General features: G+C 45.6%; 1 protein-coding gene across 1 annotated transcript; it reads left to right on the forward strand.

The window, feature by feature from the left end:
- Positions 1-11,574: 11,574 nt before the first annotated feature.
- Positions 11,575-12,495, forward strand: LOC138646227 (taste receptor type 2 member 143-like). The gene has a single exon (XM_069735692.1). It carries the CDS (start codon positions 11,575-11,577, stop codon positions 12,493-12,495), a length of 921 nt encoding a protein of 306 aa, XP_069591793.1.
- Positions 12,496-19,287: the final 6,792 nt, after the last annotated feature.

Below are 19,287 nucleotides of genomic sequence, written 5' to 3' on the forward strand. Positions count from 1 at the left end.
AACAAGACTTACTCCAACCCAGTATTCTCCCTGAGGACCACTCAATATGTGGGGAGTGGAAACGGAGCCAGGGTATTCCCAGCAAAATCTCATCCATTCCCTCAGGAAGGACAAGAAGGGAAATAATCTCCTGGTGGGAAGGAGATATGGACAGCGAGAACGGAACTGTCTGGTGTGTGATTTGCAGTGGGAGTGTCACCCCATTCACAACTCTAACCGTTATTGGTTTGGCGAGCATGACTAGTGGTATAGCATGACGTGTAGCAAAAGCAGAGGACATGAAGTTTCCCTCTGCTCCTGAATCCACACAAAGCTTGACTGTTAGAGTGGAGGAGCCTAACAGGATTGTCCCTTTAAAGGACAGTTTGGAGGAGAATGCTGCTGTGTCTAGTGAACCTCCCCCAATTGTTACTAGACGCGATCGTTTCCCGACCGCCGCGGACATTTATTGGCGTAATGTCCATGTTGTTGACAGTTTTTACAAACCACGGGTACTCGAGCGGCTAGAGATTTAGGTCCCGTTCGGGAAACCTCCATGGCCTCATGGGAATCAGACGCCAAGACAGGGGATTCCAGAGGTCTGGCGAAAGTTGGAGCCAGCCGAAACCTCTGCCTACACTGGGTCCGCTCCAACCTCCGCTCGTGAAAACGGAGGTCGATGCGGGTAGACACAGAAATAAGCTCCTCCAGTGTGGCCGGTATCTCCCTAGTGGCCAAGGCGTCCTTCACATGGTCTGCCAGTCCCCTCCAGAACACCGGAATAAGAACTTTGTCTGGCCACTCTAACTCTGAAGCTAGAGTCCGGAACTGGATGGCAAACTGGCTGACCACGGACGTACCCTGCGTAATAGACAACAATTGGAGTGCGGTGTCGTGGGTAACCCGAGGCCCTAAAAAGACCTGCTTCAGAGTGTCCAAGAAGAGAGGAGCACTCTGTACCACACGATCATCTCGCTCCCAGAGTGGCGTTGCCCACTCCAACGCCCTGCCCGACAAGAGAGAGAGGATAAATCCCACTCTCGCCCACTCCGTAGGAAAACGTGACGCCAGGAGCTCAAGATGTATAGAGCACTGGCTCACGAATCCGCGACAATGTTTGTTTACTGTCGCCAGCAAACTTGTCAGGAAGCGGGAGACGGGATAAAGTCGGAGCAGGGGTGGCAGCGGACAAACTGGCTGCGGCTACACTTGCAGCCTGCACAGCTACAGCAGTGACATCCACAGCTGAGGTTGTACGCTCAAGAGCCGCCAACCTTCCCTCCAGCTGCTGGATGTACCTCTGTAAACGCTGGTCGTCCGCCATTTTACTAGCCAGACCCTGGCGCTAGTATTCTGTTAGGACTGGCGGAACGCACCAAGACAGATGATATAGATGCATTCGCAGTCCAGGGTCCACCGTGCAGGTGAAAACCTGCTGCTAGCAATTTGCAGACTATATGGCGGTACACAAAAGTATACCCGCGTAGGTTAAACCTCACCCAGCATGAAAGAAGCAATCCTGTTAAGTCACAGGACCGCGGTACCGCACCTAAAGCGCGAGCAAGTAGTCAGCGAACTCAACCCCAACTAGGATTGAAGTCCGATTAGACCCTTGCTGGCACAACACCGCAACTGGGTGTGTAAGGAAACTGAATAACAATATTAAGGCACAAGAGTGCATGCAGTGCCGCACTGACGAACGCCACTAACCACCCAGGCTTGGGTAAGGAAAGCACAGAGGAAGTGCACGGCGCCGTACTGGCGGTCACAGCAACTGGACGCTGTAATGTGTGATTCGTGCTGTAGGCTAAGTCGGGCGCTAGATAGCAACCATACACCTTCCGCGAACAGACATTCAATAGGGTAGGGGTATCCAAGGACGACTTGCACTCACAACATACACACATTAGCAATTGTTAGACAATACTAGCACATGGCCGTGCGGTAATGCGCAGTTTATATAGTTGCAGCACAGGAAGTGGTTACAGCACTTTTGCCCTTCCAAGACCTGCCAAGAGGACCAATGGAATGTGCTGCAGAGCCTGAGCACATGACCCTCGATCTCCAACGGGAGATCTTACCCTGGGCATGCTCAGTGTGTGCAGACAAGGACTTAGTCCCAGAGAAGTCCGCTCGCTGCTGACCAGCACTGACTTTAATGGCAGAGACTGGAGAAGCAGCAGTAACTCTCAGAACAGAGTGAGAATGAGCAAGACGCTGGGACCGACGTCTTTGCTGAGCAGACTCCACTGCGGCTGGACAAGAATGGGAGACCGCAGCGGAGGTGGCTCGAGATTCCCCCCGTGCAGAAGCGGGAACTCGACCCCTAACACTCATTTACATTAAAACAAATAATTGAGAATGTTCTTTCCCCGCATTGAGGTTTGCATATATTCAAAGCCCAGGCTTATTCCCTTAATGGCAGAATCTAAAGGTACCGTCACACTCAGCAACTTTACAATGAGAACGACAACGATCCGTGACGTTGCAGCGTCCTGGATAGCGATCTCGTTGTGTTTGACACGCAGCAGCAATCTAGATCCCGCTGTGTCATCGCTGGTCGGAGCTAGAAGTCCAGAACTTTATTTGGTCGTCAGGTCGGCGTGTATCGTTGTGTTTGACAGCAAAAGCAACTACGCCAGCAATGTTTTAACATAAAGCCAACAACCAGCGAGAACGATAAGTGAGTCGCCGTTACATCACTGGATCGCTCCTGCATCGTTCTGGAGCTGCTGTGTTTGACGTCTAAACAGCGACGCTGCAGCGATCGGCTCATTGTCTATATCGCTGCAGCGTCGCTGAGTGTGACGGTACCTTAAGGAACACGGCACAGCAGGATCTCAGCTTCTTCTCCATTCAGATGGAACCTAAATACATCTATGCAGCATCTTCTGCTCTGAAGGTTGATCAATCGAAGCATTACCAGGACATCCATCATCATGAGTGTTGCCACCGGCAGCCCGGTCACTGTACTGTGTATGCTACTGCTTTCATTAGAAGCATTGGTTTCAATATTCATCAATGTTTTCATTGAGTTTGTCATTCTGCGTGATTACCACTTAAAGAGAAGCTTAACACCTATCCAGAAAATCCTCGCAGCTCTGAATATTTCCAGCGTCTTCTTCGTGGTTGTGTCCTCCTTCAATGTTTTCTGCAACATCCAGATGCCTGATTTCTCCCGATCGTTTTACCACCATGTCATCTTCACCTTACTCTTCATATACTGCATGTGCTCCAGCTCATTACTCACAGCCGTCCTCTGCTTCTACTATTTCATTAAGGTTGTCAATGTCCAACGAGGCTACCTCGGTTGGGTCAAGCAGAAGATAAGCTGTATTGTCCCCTGGCAGATCACGCTGGTGAAGATGTTTTCCTTTGCCAATAGTCTGATTGGTTTGTTGCCTTCTATGAACAACTCTCTGACCTTGTCCTCCTCTGAGACCTTAGAGCAGACTTACGTAGAATATAATTATAACATTGCAAAAATCCTCTCGTTTATGACTTTTTACCACTCTTCTGTACAGCACTAAGCGCCCTCCTAACTGTCGGCTTCCTGAAGCTTCATAGTCGTAAGATCAAGAACACGCAGACTTCTGGAGAAGCCAGCCTGACGATGTATAATAGTCTCATCTACAGGATGATGCGTTTCTTACTGCTATACTTTGTATTTTATCTGGTGACTAGGGTTGAGCGAAACGGGTCGGCCATTTTCAGAAGTCGCCGACTTTTGGCAAAGTCGGGTTTCATGAAACCCGACCCGACCCCTGTGTGGGGTTGGCCATGAGGTCGGCGATCTTCTGAATCTGGTATCGGAATTCCGATACCGAGTTCCGATATGTTTGCAATATCGGAAATCGGTATCAGAATCCATATTTAAGTGTAAAATAAAGAATTAAAATAAAAAATATTGCTATACTCACGCTCTGACGCGCCCTGGTACTAACCGGCAGCCTTCCTTCTTTAGAATCAGCGCGTGAAAGACCTTAGATGACGTCGCGGCTTGTGATTGGTCGCGCGACCGCCCATGTGACCGCTCACGCGACCAATCACAAGCAGCGACGTCACCGAAGGTCCTTCAAGCGCTGATTCTTAGGAAGGAAGGCTGCCGGAAAGAAGCATTAGGTATATACTCACCCTCGGACGCGCCCTGCTTCTGATTCTAAGGAAGGAAGGCTGCCGGTTAGTACCAGGGCGCGTCAGAGGGTAAGTATAGCAATATTTTTGATTTTAATTCTTTATTTTACACTTAAATATGGATCCCAGGGCCTGAAGGAGAGTTTCCTCTCCTTCAGACCCTGGGAACCATTAGAAACCCATTGCACTGCATTGGGTTTCATGTTTCCGCCGACCCCGACCCCGACTTTTCTATAGGATCGGCCGATTTCACTCGAACCGACTTTTGAGAAAGTCGGGTTTTGTGAAACCCGATCCTATAAAAGTAAAAGTCGCTCAACCCTACTGGTGACCCTTCTCTATTATTTCTCAGCTTTTGAGCCTCATAGTCCAGGTTACTATATAAACCTGATGCTGATGTTCTTCATCACACCAACACAATCTGTTCTGCATATTCTTGATAACCAAGACCTGAGGAGGAGTTGGATGAGGATGGTAGGCTGGATAATACAAGGCTGTGCCAACTAGGTAACTATTATATATAAAAGCTACATGCCGGGCATGTAAACAGATACATAGGTTACTATGACTCAACATAACACATTTTTATTAAAGTGTAAAGTAACATGAAAAAATGTACAGAATTACACTTATTGCTCATGTGACTCTTTTCTTGCTATAAATAATGCTTGTCTGAGAAGAATCCTGTCATAATGAGAGCAAAATTCCTCATATAGGATTTCCGAAAAACATCTCAGCTGGATAATCCATAGGGACTTCCACTACAGCTGATACAATGTTGACCACTTTCGACCAGAACCATCGAAACTCGAAACACTAGCCGCAATCATGTGGCAGTCTGCCCCAGTGTAAAAGGAGTCAAATAATTCTTAGGTAAAATTTACAGTATAATTAATTTATTATCAAGTGCTTTCCACCAAAGCTGGTCAGTTTCTGCAGTCAATAGGCTTTACAATTTCCCTTTGGCAGGCAATTGAGTCAAGGAGATGTGAACACTACGTGCATGTAAAGAGCTGACACCATACGCATAGGGTTTTGCACACCAAAATCAGAAAGTATACTGATACCTTTTCATTTAGATGAAGGAATTGACTCATGACTACTTGTCTTAATTGCAGGTTCCCATAAAAAATTGAACATGGATATAAAATTGGGTTTGCATTCGGTCAAACGAAAGGAGCAGCTCAACCGAAGCATTGTCATCTAAAATGGGTTTATCTTTCTCCAGAATCCAAGAGCTTGGATATTGTAGCTGGCCTGCGGAATAATAAAGATACATGTTGGATAAAAAATACCCTGCATGGTCTTGGAGTCTCTGTAGTTTAGGTCTACCATTACCCAGATAAATGTGCTGCTAATCGAATTCCCTTCATTAATTGTTTATTTTCAAGTGTGACCATTTCTATAAGAGCAGAAGTTTTGGCATTGTTTCTAAATGACCTTGGAACTCTTCCCAGATTGGTGGGCAACAGTAATGGCTTCTCTTAGATTGCTGCATAGGCAGCATCAATAGTAAAAAGTTGGTCACACTTGTCAAACACTGTGCTTCACAAGTGTGACCAACCTGTCAGTCAGTTTTCCAAGCAATGCTACAGATCGCTTGGAAAACGCTAGCATTCTGCAAGCTAATTACGCTTGCAAAACGCTAGTGTTTAGCGGGAATAAGCATGCCAATTCCGCATGCGATATACCCGCGGCAGGAGATGCGGAAATGGCAGTATGAGGCTTCACCAGTAAGAATCTGCCCAATAAGAATTGTCCAGACTGAAGGAGATTGTAAATGTCTCTGGTCCACCATCACCTAGGCCTACTCTGCACAAAGTTCTAGTAGACGTTGCTCTCAAGTCACTAATATCTCATCATTTCCAGGCTCTGACCTCCATTACTTACAGACTATGCACTAACCCAACTACAAATTTCCTCATGCATTGCATTCAGTCACTGTCTCACTATGTATAGTTATCTGAAAACATGCATCAACCCATCCCAAAACAATCAATTTCTTTGCCATTAATATACAAAGTATATACAGATTGTCCAAAAAAGAAGAGAATGCCCAGCTTCACCGAATCCGTAAAAAAGAGTTTTCTTTATTCACAAACTTTACACATAGAGGATACAGACTTCAGCACGAACCATATGGGTAAGAATCTCAACGCCTTTCTGGAGACTAAGCTCCCTTAATTATGACTTAAGGGTATACAGACAGCCTGAATACATGTGGGGATTTCCTATCAAACAGGCAACCCCCACATGTACTCAGGCTGGCTAGCAGCCGCAAATCATGCAGCTACGGCGACAGAAACTAAATATCCGAGCACATCCAAATACTCGGAGATCAGCTGAGCATGCTTGGGAAATCTCAAGTAACGAGTATACTCGCTCATCACTAGTAGGATCGCTACTTCCAACAGATGGCGCTATAGAGTTCAAGTCCTCTTTCTCTCTAAAGAGGCAATTAGCATAAAAAACTCCCAGAGGAGCATTGCACAGCGAATAAGCCTCCTTACCTTGACAAGCAGGACCTGGTATGTAACTCTCCACAATGAGAAACCCTACCCCTTTCAATACTCCAGCATGCGTGCATTGTTTTTTACAGGGCGAAAAGCATCTGGCTAAATTTTCTCTTGTACCATGGTCTAAAGTGGCAACCAGTAGTCATCACTATTTCTGATTCTTACAATATGGGCATCATGTTTCAGATAGTGCAGCAAGAAGGTGCTAATTTGTTGGGCACTTCCATGAGGTCCAAATGAATGGAGTGCTGGTGATGGGGTAACACTTAAGGTTGCTTCCTCCATCCCCTCTCACCAACCATGGACAACTGAGAGATTATCATTGTCCTCTTCATCTAACAGCTTGTCTGGTACCATGAGCCCCCCTCAATCTCTGTAAGCCACCATCCCATGGTACCCGCCTGTGCGATGACAGTCCAGAAATTTGAGATATTGTTATCCCTTCTGCATCCTCCTCTGCTTCCATTTTTCGTCTGGGACCACCACCTCCTCATGCAGACTATTCCAAGAATGCCCCAGCATGTTGATGACTGGAATAGTGGTGCTGATGACAGCATCATCAGCGCTATCTGTCATGATCCCAATGGCAGGGGATCACTAAAGGACAAGCACAGATACAAAGAAGCTCTAGGGCGATGGAACCTGAGCTGACCGCGACCCTGAACCTAACACACAAATAAAAGTAGCCGGGGAACGTGCCTACGATGATCCTAGACGTCTCGCTCCAGCCGAAGATCTAACTTCCCCTATTAGAAGAAACACAGACCTCTCTTGCCTCCAGAGAAATACCCCACAGAAATAGCAGCCCCCCACATATAATGACGGTGAAATGAGAGGAAAGCACATACGCAGTATGAAAACAGTTTCAGCAAAATGAGGCCCGCTAAAGCTAGATAGCAGAGGATACAAAAGTGAACTGCGCGGTCAGCGAAAAACCCTTCAAAAAACCATCCTGAAATTACTTGAACTCATGTGCCAACTCATGGTACATGAGGAGCAATTTCAGCCCACTAGAGCAACCAGCAGCAAAGAATCACATATCTGCAGGCTGGACTAAAAACCAAATTAAGCAAAACACCAAAACAGGAAAATCCAAACTTAGCTTGACCAGAAGTTTCTAGGAGCAGGGAGCAGAGGTAACAAGACACACTGGATACATTGATAACCGGCGAGGAAATGCCAGCAAAGCCAGGTTAAATAGGAAACTCCCATATCCTGATGGAACAGGTGGAACCCAGAGACCAGGAAAGACAAGTCACCCAGTACCATCAGTAACCACCAGAGGGAGCCCAAAAACAGAACTCACAACAGCTATCCATCTTAGTAGCCATTTCAAAACTGTGCAGAAGGGTGCAGAGGTCCTTCATATGCGCTCACTCCGTAAGCATGATTTGCACCACATCTGGACTGCATTGGCCCAGAATATGCAAAAGGACATACTGTACCAGGGCTTTCGCTGCTGCAACAGTTGCTGCAACATGTGCAAATCGGAATTCCATTGTGCAGGAACACTGCAAATCAATCAGTTGATCGGTAGGCCAAAAGACCTCTATACCGATGCAGGTTGATGACCTGTGGGGAGCAATCGGTGGCAGGGAGCACACAGCAACCATGCTTTCTGCAGCAGTGCATCCAGGCAGGGAGAGTGGTGAAGAAATTGCTGTACCACCAGGCTGAGGACATGAGCCATGCAAGGCACGTGTGTGTCAGGTTACCTCAGTGTAGAGCCGCCACTAGGTTTGCACCATTATCACACATGGTCTATCCTAGCTCCAGGTTCAGTGCAGACAGCAATTTCTCTTTCTAGGCCTGTATAGTTGTCCACAAATCTTGACCTGCGTGACTTTGACTTCTCTAAGGCACATTAATTTTAACACTGCCTGATTGCTGTGAGCCCTGGCTGCGCAGTACAGAGTTGGGGGGGATTCTATCTACACTGTTGGAACACATGTCAGATTAAGGAAGAGGTTAAGGGCACAGGTGGAGGCCCTAGAAGAGGCGGTGGAGCCAGAAGCAGTGGAGGAAATGTTAGATACAGAGGTTTGTTCCGCAAGCCTTGGGGATTTAAAGACTTGTGGAGCAGCCCCTTGACCTCCTGTCCCCACAGCCACTAGAGTCTCGCAGGGCCCAGTCAGTGAGATTTAACGCCCCTGCCAATGTTTGCATGTCGAGGTGTCAGTGGTAAAATGCACCCAGGCAGACGTAGATTTTTCAGGGAACCGATGATGTTACTTGATACATGCTGGTGTAGTGCAGGCACATCTTTCTTAGAGAAGTAATGGCGACTGGGCAACTGGCAATGGGGGACTGCGACGGCCGTCAAATACCTGAAACCATCTGTATCCACCAGGCAGAAAGGCAGGTTTTCTGTGGCAAACAGATTAGAGATGACAGAGTTCAATCTCTTAGCTTTGGCATGTGTAGGAGGAAGCATTCTTTTACGTGACCACAACTGCAGGACCGAGGGCTGGCTGCTGTTCTGGGACAGGGTGTAGTACTGAGAACAGGAAAATTGCTGGAATGTAAGTGAGGTGCAGGCAGAGATGTTTTGGTGGATTGAGAGAGATCTGTTGTGCTAGGTGACACAAAAGCAGCAGTCATGTCCACTTTTGTAACAGCTTACGGGCTCTCCTCAACCCAACTGTAGGGGGTAAGTAATTGGAGTTTCTACAGCTGGAGATCTTAATGAGGAGACTTGGTATGGTGACGACGGAGGAAGAAACAGCAGATGTGATTGATTGGATGAATAGTGGTTGGTGAGGCCCACTAGTCTGCATTTTAGCGCAGTGAGATTTCTACACAAAGGCATGTTGATCGTGCATGTGCCGGTTATGCATGTAGTTGTCAAATTATTGCATTTTTTACCTGAGTTGGGTCATCCTTTGCAGTCTCAACAAATGTTCAGGATAGGCAACCGTTGCCACCCCTGTGAAATGCACACTCACAACTGGTGCTGGCCACAGCCAGAGTTTGGGCTGAGGATGCAGTGCTTGTCATGGTTGCATCACTTTGCTTCAGTTTTGGAAGCCACAATGTAACCTCCTCATCTTCCTCCTCCTCAACCTTCTCTGCTGAGCTTTGGGTTAACAAAAAGTGGGATCTGCAACATAATAGTCATCCTCTCTATTCTCACACTCCATACCCTGAGAGTCACCCTCCTTCTCTTCCTGCCCCAGCACCACAGTACAGTTGGCATGCGCCTCTGGTATGTGAGTATCATCAGTATCACTGCCACCCTCAGTGGTTAGCATCTGGTGACTAGGGTCTGATTTCTGCTTGGATCCAACTTCATCCAGTCCCGGATCCAACATTGTTCCCCACAGTCAGTTGGGAGTTTGTAAATTTGTGATGCCGGGGGAAACAAGGGTGATTGGGGTGCCACCTCTGAGGATTGTACTGTGTGTGATATTAACATGGCGTAAGAGTAGAAGAGACCACTTGATGCAGCACTTGTCATCCACTGGAGCACATGCTCTGTTTGGCCCTTACCTACAAGGTGTATCACTGTGAGGCTGCCATAGAAAAGGAGTGGAGTAGCCCTCCTAGTAATAGAGGTTGTCACTGGACTTTGAATAGGACCAGACAGTGTTTGTTCAGTTGAGCTTTCATTAACATTAACACCTAACCCATGTACACGTCAAACACCAAGCCTATTCCCCCTTCCACTACGACCTCACTTTTTCCCACTCATGTTCCTTGTAGCCTTTCCCTGTTGTACCCTGCTGTTTCACAACCTTAGATCCACAGCTGTCAGTCACCTGTCACTAAATGAAAAATCATTATTTATTTTCTTAGCTAGTGTACCTGAACAACACTGTTAAACCTAATGATTTTTTAGTGCAAATCTGGCCTTTTGATTTGTCACTGACACACATTTTTATCAAATTAGCTAGTTGGGCCTGGAAAAAAGGGTAAGATGCTCCTGTAATCTCTACATTTGCTCTTCTAACCTCTTCACACCCCCTCCCCTCATCAAATATGTCCCCCCCGTCCTCCCTGCTCATCATCCCTGCTCATCATACAGCACCACTCTCTGAGCCAAAATCATAACAAAAGCATTAGTGGAAATGTGAACTGTGCCCGAATTTTGACGACTTAGAATGAAAATGCTCATTAAAATGAACACGAATCCAAATGTGCTACTTTGAAGCCGAATTTGAGATTGGGGAAGTTTGCTTATCTCTACATGGGAGTATTAGGAATTGCTTGGTTTGAGCAACGAGCACCCGAAAAATTTTGTGCTCGCTCATTCATATTGTCACTTGAAAAGGAGCTGGCAGCAGTGGATCTTGATGATTTGTATCCCAAATGTGCATTTATTTATTATGCTTGTTTACATAGCGCTATGTTATTCCGCAGCGCATTTAGTGTTGCAGAACATACTTCAGTCAATTATTTCTGCACATTGCTCATATTTGATGCTAAATAAATCTAGATACAGGAAAGAAATATATCTTGAGACCTGAGTAGTCTGGAGAGCTGCAATTTGTTACCATCTTTTCAGTTAGCCATTAAAAGGTATCAACCACTGAGGACTCTCAATTCTAAATAAATAAATCTAGATATTTTTAACACTTTGTTTCCATTTCTTTCATCATTCCTTGTGTGATTTCCATACTAATCTGATTTTTCCTTCTTGGTGTTACAATTTCAATATTGAGGTGAGTATCTGTATGATCTAACAAACAATCGGAAACAATGAAACAATGGAACTTTGCTTAAAAACTGAACTAGACATGAGCAATATCCATAGGGTGCCTGGTTACACTTTGCTTCATCATTTGGTTGGAACCAAGATGTAAACATCTGATTTGCAAAGTTAGGTGGAAAACACAACTCATGCTAAACACTTTTTGCATAACTCATACATAAAACAGAATTTTTTTCTTGCCTTCACCCAATACAACACTGATTCGAACATAGACACAACCACAGAAGGTTCATGATGTCGATTACAGAATTGATCCTTATAACAGTTTTTTTCATTCTGGAGAGTGGGGTTGGATATCTTCTGAATGTCTGCATCTTGGTGGCCAGTGCCCAAAACCTGAGGACCGGACAGAGAATGAATCCTCCTGACGTAATCCACTTCACTATGGGACTGGTGAACATCACTCTCCAGAGTTTATTCTGCTTCCAGGGTCTGTTATTTGCTTTTTTCATTTCTTTACTGCTTACATGGAACGTCTATGTCCCAACCATTGTGGGCACGCTGACGCTCTTGTATCTAATCTACTGGCTCACTGCCTGGCTCTGTATCTATTACTGCGTCACCATCTCTACCTTCAATCATCCGCTCATTGTTTGGTCAAAGAGGAACATCTCAATGTATCTGCCAAGTCTTCTCCTTCTCTCAGCAGTCGGCTGTTTCGTCATTAATATTCCCATCATCTTCACGGCAAATATGGAAGCCACTCTACAATCTGCTGCGAATAGCACCCTTGACCCCATATTTATTAGTTGGACTTTCCATCTTCAGCCTTTTTACATACACACCGCATCTTTTCTAGGATGCTGCATTCCATTTCTCTTGATATTGGTCTCTATCATTGTGACGAACGCTTCACTTATAAGACATCTACGGAAGATCAAGCAGAAGGACTCTGGATTGTCGCAAACCAAACACCCGGCTCACATTAATGCCATAAGAACCATGTGGTTGTTCCTTACAATCTCCATCATATTCTGTATAAATGAAATGTTGTTTTTTTTAATGACCCCCAACCCTGAAGGTCCTTTTACAACTGTCAACTGGTTGATATTTATGTCTTTTCCAACGGCAGAGTCTCTCGTTATTGCCTTTGCCAACCCGAAGCTAAGGAGGCAAATCGTGGCGAAGATCCTGAGCTTTTACAGAAAATTGTGAGAAATTAAACATTAGGAAGAGTCAATCTTGTGTCTACTCTAGTGATTAGGGTAAAAAATGCAATATTTTGATTTTTTTTTTAAAGATATTGTTCTAGTACAGTAGTGTAGTACATTACACTTATACATAAAGGAAAAAGAAACAGCCATACCAACACCGAGTCAGATTACCAATGTACCAGCAGGATGCAGCAGACCCCCAAGATAAAGGCGGGGGCCACACAGGTGCAAAATATTGATGGAAGCACTCACACACCGACCAATTCATGGATTCATGGACTAATTCAATCCCTTCACTGGCTCCCCATTGCCCAGAGACTCCAGTACAAAACCCTAACCATGACATACAAAGCCATCCACAACCTGTCTCCTCCATACATCTGTGACCTCGTCTCCCGGTACTTTCCTACACGCAACCTCCGATCCTCACAAGATCTCCTTCTCTACTCCCCTCTTATCTCCTCTTCCCACAGTCGCATACAAGATTTCTCTCGCGTATCACCTCTACTCTGGAACTCTCTACCACAACACATCAGACTCTCGCCTACCATCGAAACCTTCAAAAAGAACCTGAAGACCCACCTCTTCCGACAAGCCTACAACCTGCAGTAACCACCGATCGACCAAACCGCTGCATGACCAGCTCTATCCTCACCTACTGTATTCTCACCCATCCCTTGTAGATTGTGAGCCCTCGCGGGTAGGGTCCTCTATCCTCCTGTATCCTCACCCATCCCTTGTAGATTGTGAGCCCTCGTGGGCAGGGTCCTCTCTCCTCCTGTATCCTCACCCATCCCTTGTAGACTGTGAGCCCTCGCGGGCAGGGTCCTCTCTCCTCCTGTATCCTCACCCATCCTTTGTAGATTGTGAGCCCTCGAGGGCAGGGTCCTCTCTCCTCCTGTATCCTTACCCATCCCTTGTAGATTGTGAGCCCTCACGGGCAGGGTCCTCTCTCCTCCTGTATCCTCACCCATCCCTTGTAGATTGTGAGCCCTCGCGGGCAGGGTCCTCTCTCCTCCTGTATCCTCACCCATCCCTTGTAGATTGTGAGCCCTCGCGGCAGGGTCCTCTCTCCTCCTGTATCCTCACCCATCCCTTGTAGATTGTGAGCCCTCGTAGGCAGGGTCCTCTCTCCTCCTGTATCCTCACCCATCCCTTGTAGATTGTGAGCCCTCGCGGGCAGGGTCCTCTCTCCTCCTGTATCCTCACCCATCCCTTGTAGATTGTGAGCCTTCGCGGGCAGGGTCCTCTCTCCTCCTGTACCAGTTATGACTTGTATTGTTTAAGATTATTGTACTTGTTTTTATTATGTATACCCCTTCTCACATGTAAAGCGCCATGGAATAAATGGCGCTATAACAATAAATAATAATAATAATGGGTGGCTGCCTAGTAAAAAATTCACACAACTGAGGCTTGCTTAGGATTTGTTTGGAAGAGAATCCAAAATCACAAATTATTAGTAGACGAGGTAAAAAAAAACACAACATAAAAGAGTAAGATGTGCTCCCAGTCCGGTCAGGAAAGGTCGGATGAATAACATCACAGCAAATGTATATTCCCCGATACTTAATGAAAACACAATGTTGTCTTCATCTTGGATCTGATTAAGAGAACATAGACACAGCGGGTGAAATAAGTCATGAAAACGTCACCAATTTTCAAAGTAAACATGTTTCTAAAGGTACCGTCACACATAACGATATCGTTGCTTTTTGTGACGTAGCAACGATATCGTTAACAAAATCGTTATGTGTGACAGCGACCAACGATCAGGCCCCTGCTGGGAGATCGTTCGTCGCTGGGGAAAGTCCAGAACTTTATTTTGTCGCTGGATCTCCCTGCAGACATCGCTGGATCGGCGTGTGTGACACCGATCCAGCGATGTCTTCACTGGTAACCAGGGTAAATATCGGGTTACGAAGTGCAGGGCCGCGCTTAGTAACCCAATGTTTATGCTGGTTACCATTGTAAATGTAAAAAAACAAACACTACATACTTACCTTCCCGGTGTCTGGTCATGTCCCTCGCCTTCAGCTTCCCGCACTCACTGGTGAGCGCCGGCCGGCCGTAAAGCAAAGCACAGTGGTGATGTCACCGCTGTGCTTTACGGCCGGCGCTCAGTCAGTCAACCGCCTCCAAGAATTCTCCCGAATATCCCCAATCCTCTGAAATTCCATGCCTCAACACGTCCGATTATCCACCACCCTCGGATCCTTCAGACGGAACCTGAAAACCCATCTCTTCATGAAAGCATACAGCCTACAATAACCATTCTGCCGCTTCACCACCACCAGTGCTGCTGCACACCCGACCTTCTCTCTCTTCCCCATTATCCCATAGAATGTAAGTGTGCAAGGACAGGGTCCTCTCCCCTCCATACTAGTCTGTCATTATAAATTTGTTTACTGTAAATGATATCTATAATCTCATGTACAGCACCATGGAATTAATGGTGCTATATAAATAAATAATAATGATAATACCAAGGGGCCATACAAGAAACATCATATAATGGGTAAAATGAGTGAGCTGTCTCAAGACCATTGAATCCTTATTATTGCAAAACTTACTGTTGGCATTGGTTACAGAAGAATTTCTAAACTACTGAAAGTTCCAGTGAGTAGTATTGAGGCCATAATCCAGAAGTGGAAAGAACATACTTATTGCATTCACTGTTCATTTGGAGGTAGTAACTGCTTCCATAGTTGGCGGAGCTCCTTCCATTAGTGTAAGACTGTTTTTAATGTTGGATCTTACATGTCTTTTACATTTATAATCTTTTGCCCAGGAAAGGTAAATCTGGAGAAATCTGGAGAAAAAGGTTCAGGGCTCCATCAATGAAAGTTATGTCTTGTCATGGATGGTGGTCACACGCAAATTGGCCAATTTGTGCATCACGAGCCTCAGCTTTATAAGTAGATTAATTGTACTGTTCTTATATGTGTTAGTATATATGTTGTGCTGCTTCACACTTGGTAAAAAATAACATACAGTGCCATGCTTGAAATGTGCTGTCCTAGAATAAATATCTTACGTACCTTCCTTGTTCTGAACATTCCTAGCTATGGCAGCTTACTCATTTTTGTTTCATTTTATTCTTCACTAAAAAAATACGCAACTTAAAAAATAAAAAAATGGAAAATGTAATAATACTTTTTTATTTTCATAATGTTCAAATTGTCTCTTCAGAGGAGTAGAGCTCTTGAACTCAAGTGCAATTTTGACCCTTTAATGAACCTCGTCAAATTACTTTGGATAAAAGCTAAAACCAGAATCTGAATTTTCTGAATTTTCAGACACATGTTCAGAGGTGAAAAGAAAGAGATTGTACTTGGCTGTATGAGAGGCATCTGACCGGGGTCTAAAGGGTAGTGTCTTCCCTTGTGGAGAGTAACATGCCTAACATGTCAGTGTAAGGAGACTTATAGGCAATACAATGCTCCTCTGAGAAAATAAATATGTAAATTGCCTGTTCAGGAAGGAAGAGGATGAGAACTTTGGTGCCCTCTATTGGATGTAGCAATTCTAAAAGTCAATATCGACCCTTTATCGAACCTTGCCACATGACTTAGGATAAAAGCCAATCTAGAATCTCTTTTGCAGACACATGTTTCGGGATGTTACCCCTCCTCAGTGCTGAATTAGATACTGCATCATTTTATGATTATAAATTCCCTTTTAAAAAAGAACTTTGAAGTATTAATATAAATGATCTCCGATGCAAAAAGGTTTTATCAGTTTTTATCAATAGCTTTCTGTACGTCCAAGTGATTTACCAGAACTACAATACTGACCCGTGAATGACCGTACGGGTCGTTGTCCTCTCAGTCTGCTTGATTGAGTGTATGATGTAATTATGTAAATGTGTAACTGAAGGTCGATGGATATTTGCATCTGTCCAGTCTATTAATTGACTCCTCGCTTGCGTGAGACAAAGACCTCTTGGCATCATGGCTTCCTCAGAACTGGTCGGCCTGACAGCTGTAACCATTGAATTTGTGGTGGGCATAGCCTTAAGGTACCTTCACACATAACGATATTGTTAACGATATCGTTGCTATTTGTGACGTAGCAACAATATCGTTAATGAAATCGTTATGTGTGACAGCGACCAACGATCAGGCCCCTGCTGGGAGATCGTTGGTCGCTGAAGAAAGTCCAGAACTTTATTTCGTCGCTGGACTCCCTGGAGACATCGCTGGATCGGCGTGTGTGACACCGATCCAGCGATGTCTTCACTGGTAACCAGGGTAAACATCGGGTAACTAAGCGCAGGGCCGCGCTTAGTAACCCGATGTTTACCCTGGTTACCATGCTAAAAGTAAAAAAAACAAACACTACATACTTACCTACCGCTGTCTGTCCTCCAGCGCTGCGCTCTGCACTCCTCCTGTACTGGCTGTGAGCCGGAAAGCAGAGCGGTGACGTCACCGCTCTGCTTTCCGGCTCACAGACAGTACAGGAGGAGAGCAGAGAAGCAGAGCGCAGCGCTGGAGGACAGACAGCGGTAGGTAAGTATCTAGTGTTTTTTTTTTTTTTACTTTTAGCATGGTAACCAGGGTAAACATCGGGTTACTAAGCGCGGCCCTGCGCTTAGTTACCCGATGTTTACCCTGGTTACCGGCATCGTTGGTCGCTGGAGAGCGGTCTGTGTGACAGCTCTCCAGCGACCAAACAGCGACGCTGCAGCGATTCGGATCGTTGTCGGTATCGCTGCAGCGTCGCTAAATGTGAAGGGGCCTTTAAACATGTACGTCCTGCTTGTTTATATAGGAAACCTGAAGAATGGCCTCCCTCTGGGCCCATCTGATAAGATCCTCTTCACCAAGGCTCTGGTCCATGTCTCTCTGCATGTGTCAATGAATGGACAAAACATAATAGGCTTTTTTTTTGGCCTCGTTTGTTTCTCAAGCAGGAGTTTCTTCTTTTCATTATTATGATTTTCATGTCTTTAATCATTTACATTTTCGGCTGACGACTTTGCTCTGTGTCTACTACTGCTCCAATATCACCACTAGAGATGAGCGAACTTGTTCTGAAAACGTTCGTCACTCTCAAATTGGAGGGCCGTGTTTGATGAGGAGACGGGGTGTGGAGAGGTCAGAATAGCTGCAGGGGGTCATTTTTTTCTTTTTGTGTCTTTAATAATTTAATGTGTGTACATTCCGGCAGACAACCAGGACACAGAAAGCATCCACAGCGTCATGACTCATGGTCTTCTGTGATTGGCTGCCAAAGTCTGTCCTTGTAAAAAGCGGACATCTTGCTTTGCTGGCGCCATTGTCTCAGTGTCACAGGGCAGAGAGGCCGCTCCTGCTGCTGCTGAAAGTGAACTTGTAGGCTATACTAGATAGGATCCTGTCCTGCGTGAAATGGATCTTCCAGCATCGAAGTAGAATGTACAAAAACTGTGAGACAGTCTCAGGAGGCAACGTTTGCTACTCCAAATTGTTTGTGATAAAACTGTGTTTCAGTGGAAAATCAGAAGGGCAGATCTCCACTTAAAAGTCATAGGCCTAATATAGGGGTTCAGCCAGGAGGCCGTATTTGCTAACCAAAATAGTTTGATATAAAACTGTGTTGCAGTGAGGAATCAGGAGGACACATTTCCTCTTAAATATCAATATGTGTAAGAGTGTTGTTCAGGCCCATTGTCTAAGAAAATAAATAGTGATTGTTCATTTACTGACAGGTGACTGACAGCTGTGGGCCTAAGGTTGTGAAACAACAGGGTACAAAAGGGGAAGAATGATTGTCTCAGAAACAGCATGTGCTCCAGTAGATGGCAAGCCTTGCATCAAGTAGCCTCTCTTCCTCTTCCTCCACCCTAACATCACACACAGTACAAGCCTCAGAGGTGGCAACCCAATCACCCTTGTTTCCCCACGCATCCCAAATTTCCAACTGCCACTCTGACCGTGGGGAACCTGAGATGGGCCATTCTGAAGAGCTGTTCACACATTCTATTCCATGAGAATCAGATGTATGCTCCAAAGACTCACAGAATCCAGAGGAGCAAATCATCTGTATTGATGTCCAAAATCATTTCATGTTTGATCCAGGGCTGGACGAAACATAATCCAGACACTAGTCACCAGAAGTTAATTACCGGGGATGGAGGTGATCCTGATGAGACTCAGATACCAGAGTTGATCATTGTGGTGTCCAGACAGGAAAGGGAGGAGGGTGACTCTCAGGGTGAAGAGTATGAAAACAGACAGGATGATGACAAGGCTGTAGAACCCAGAGGTATGCAGCTGAGAAGCTCAGCAGAGGAGGTAGAGGAGGATGTAGAAGAGGAGGAAGATGAGGAGGTTACGTTGTGGCTTCCCACACAGACACGGAGTGATGCAACCATGACAAGCACTGCATCCTCATCCACAACTCTGGCTCTGACCAGCACCGGTCACAAGTCTGCAGTTTGCTTGCAGTGGCAGCAAGGGTTGCCTAGCCTAGGCTTTTTTTGAGACCTCAAAGGATAACCCAACTCATGTTATCTGACAAATTTGCAAAAAAAAATTTAGTAGAGCCAAAAGCTGCAATAATTTGACAACTACATGCATGAACCGGCATATGCGTGAACTACATGCATTAGTCTGGGAATCTGCACCAAAATACTGAGTAGCCAGCCTTGCCAACCACCGGCCATCTCATCAACTACATCTGCTACTTCTTCCTCATCTGTCACCACGCCTTCACCAAGTGTTCTCACACAGGCCTCTGGCCACAGAAACTCAACTTGTTTACCCCCAACAGTCAGGGTGAGTGCGAGCCCATCAGCTGTTACCGA

Source organism: Ranitomeya imitator, chromosome 7 (assembly GCF_032444005.1).
Source record: "Ranitomeya imitator isolate aRanImi1 chromosome 7, aRanImi1.pri, whole genome shotgun sequence".
Taxonomy (NCBI): domain Eukaryota; kingdom Metazoa; phylum Chordata; class Amphibia; order Anura; family Dendrobatidae; genus Ranitomeya; species Ranitomeya imitator.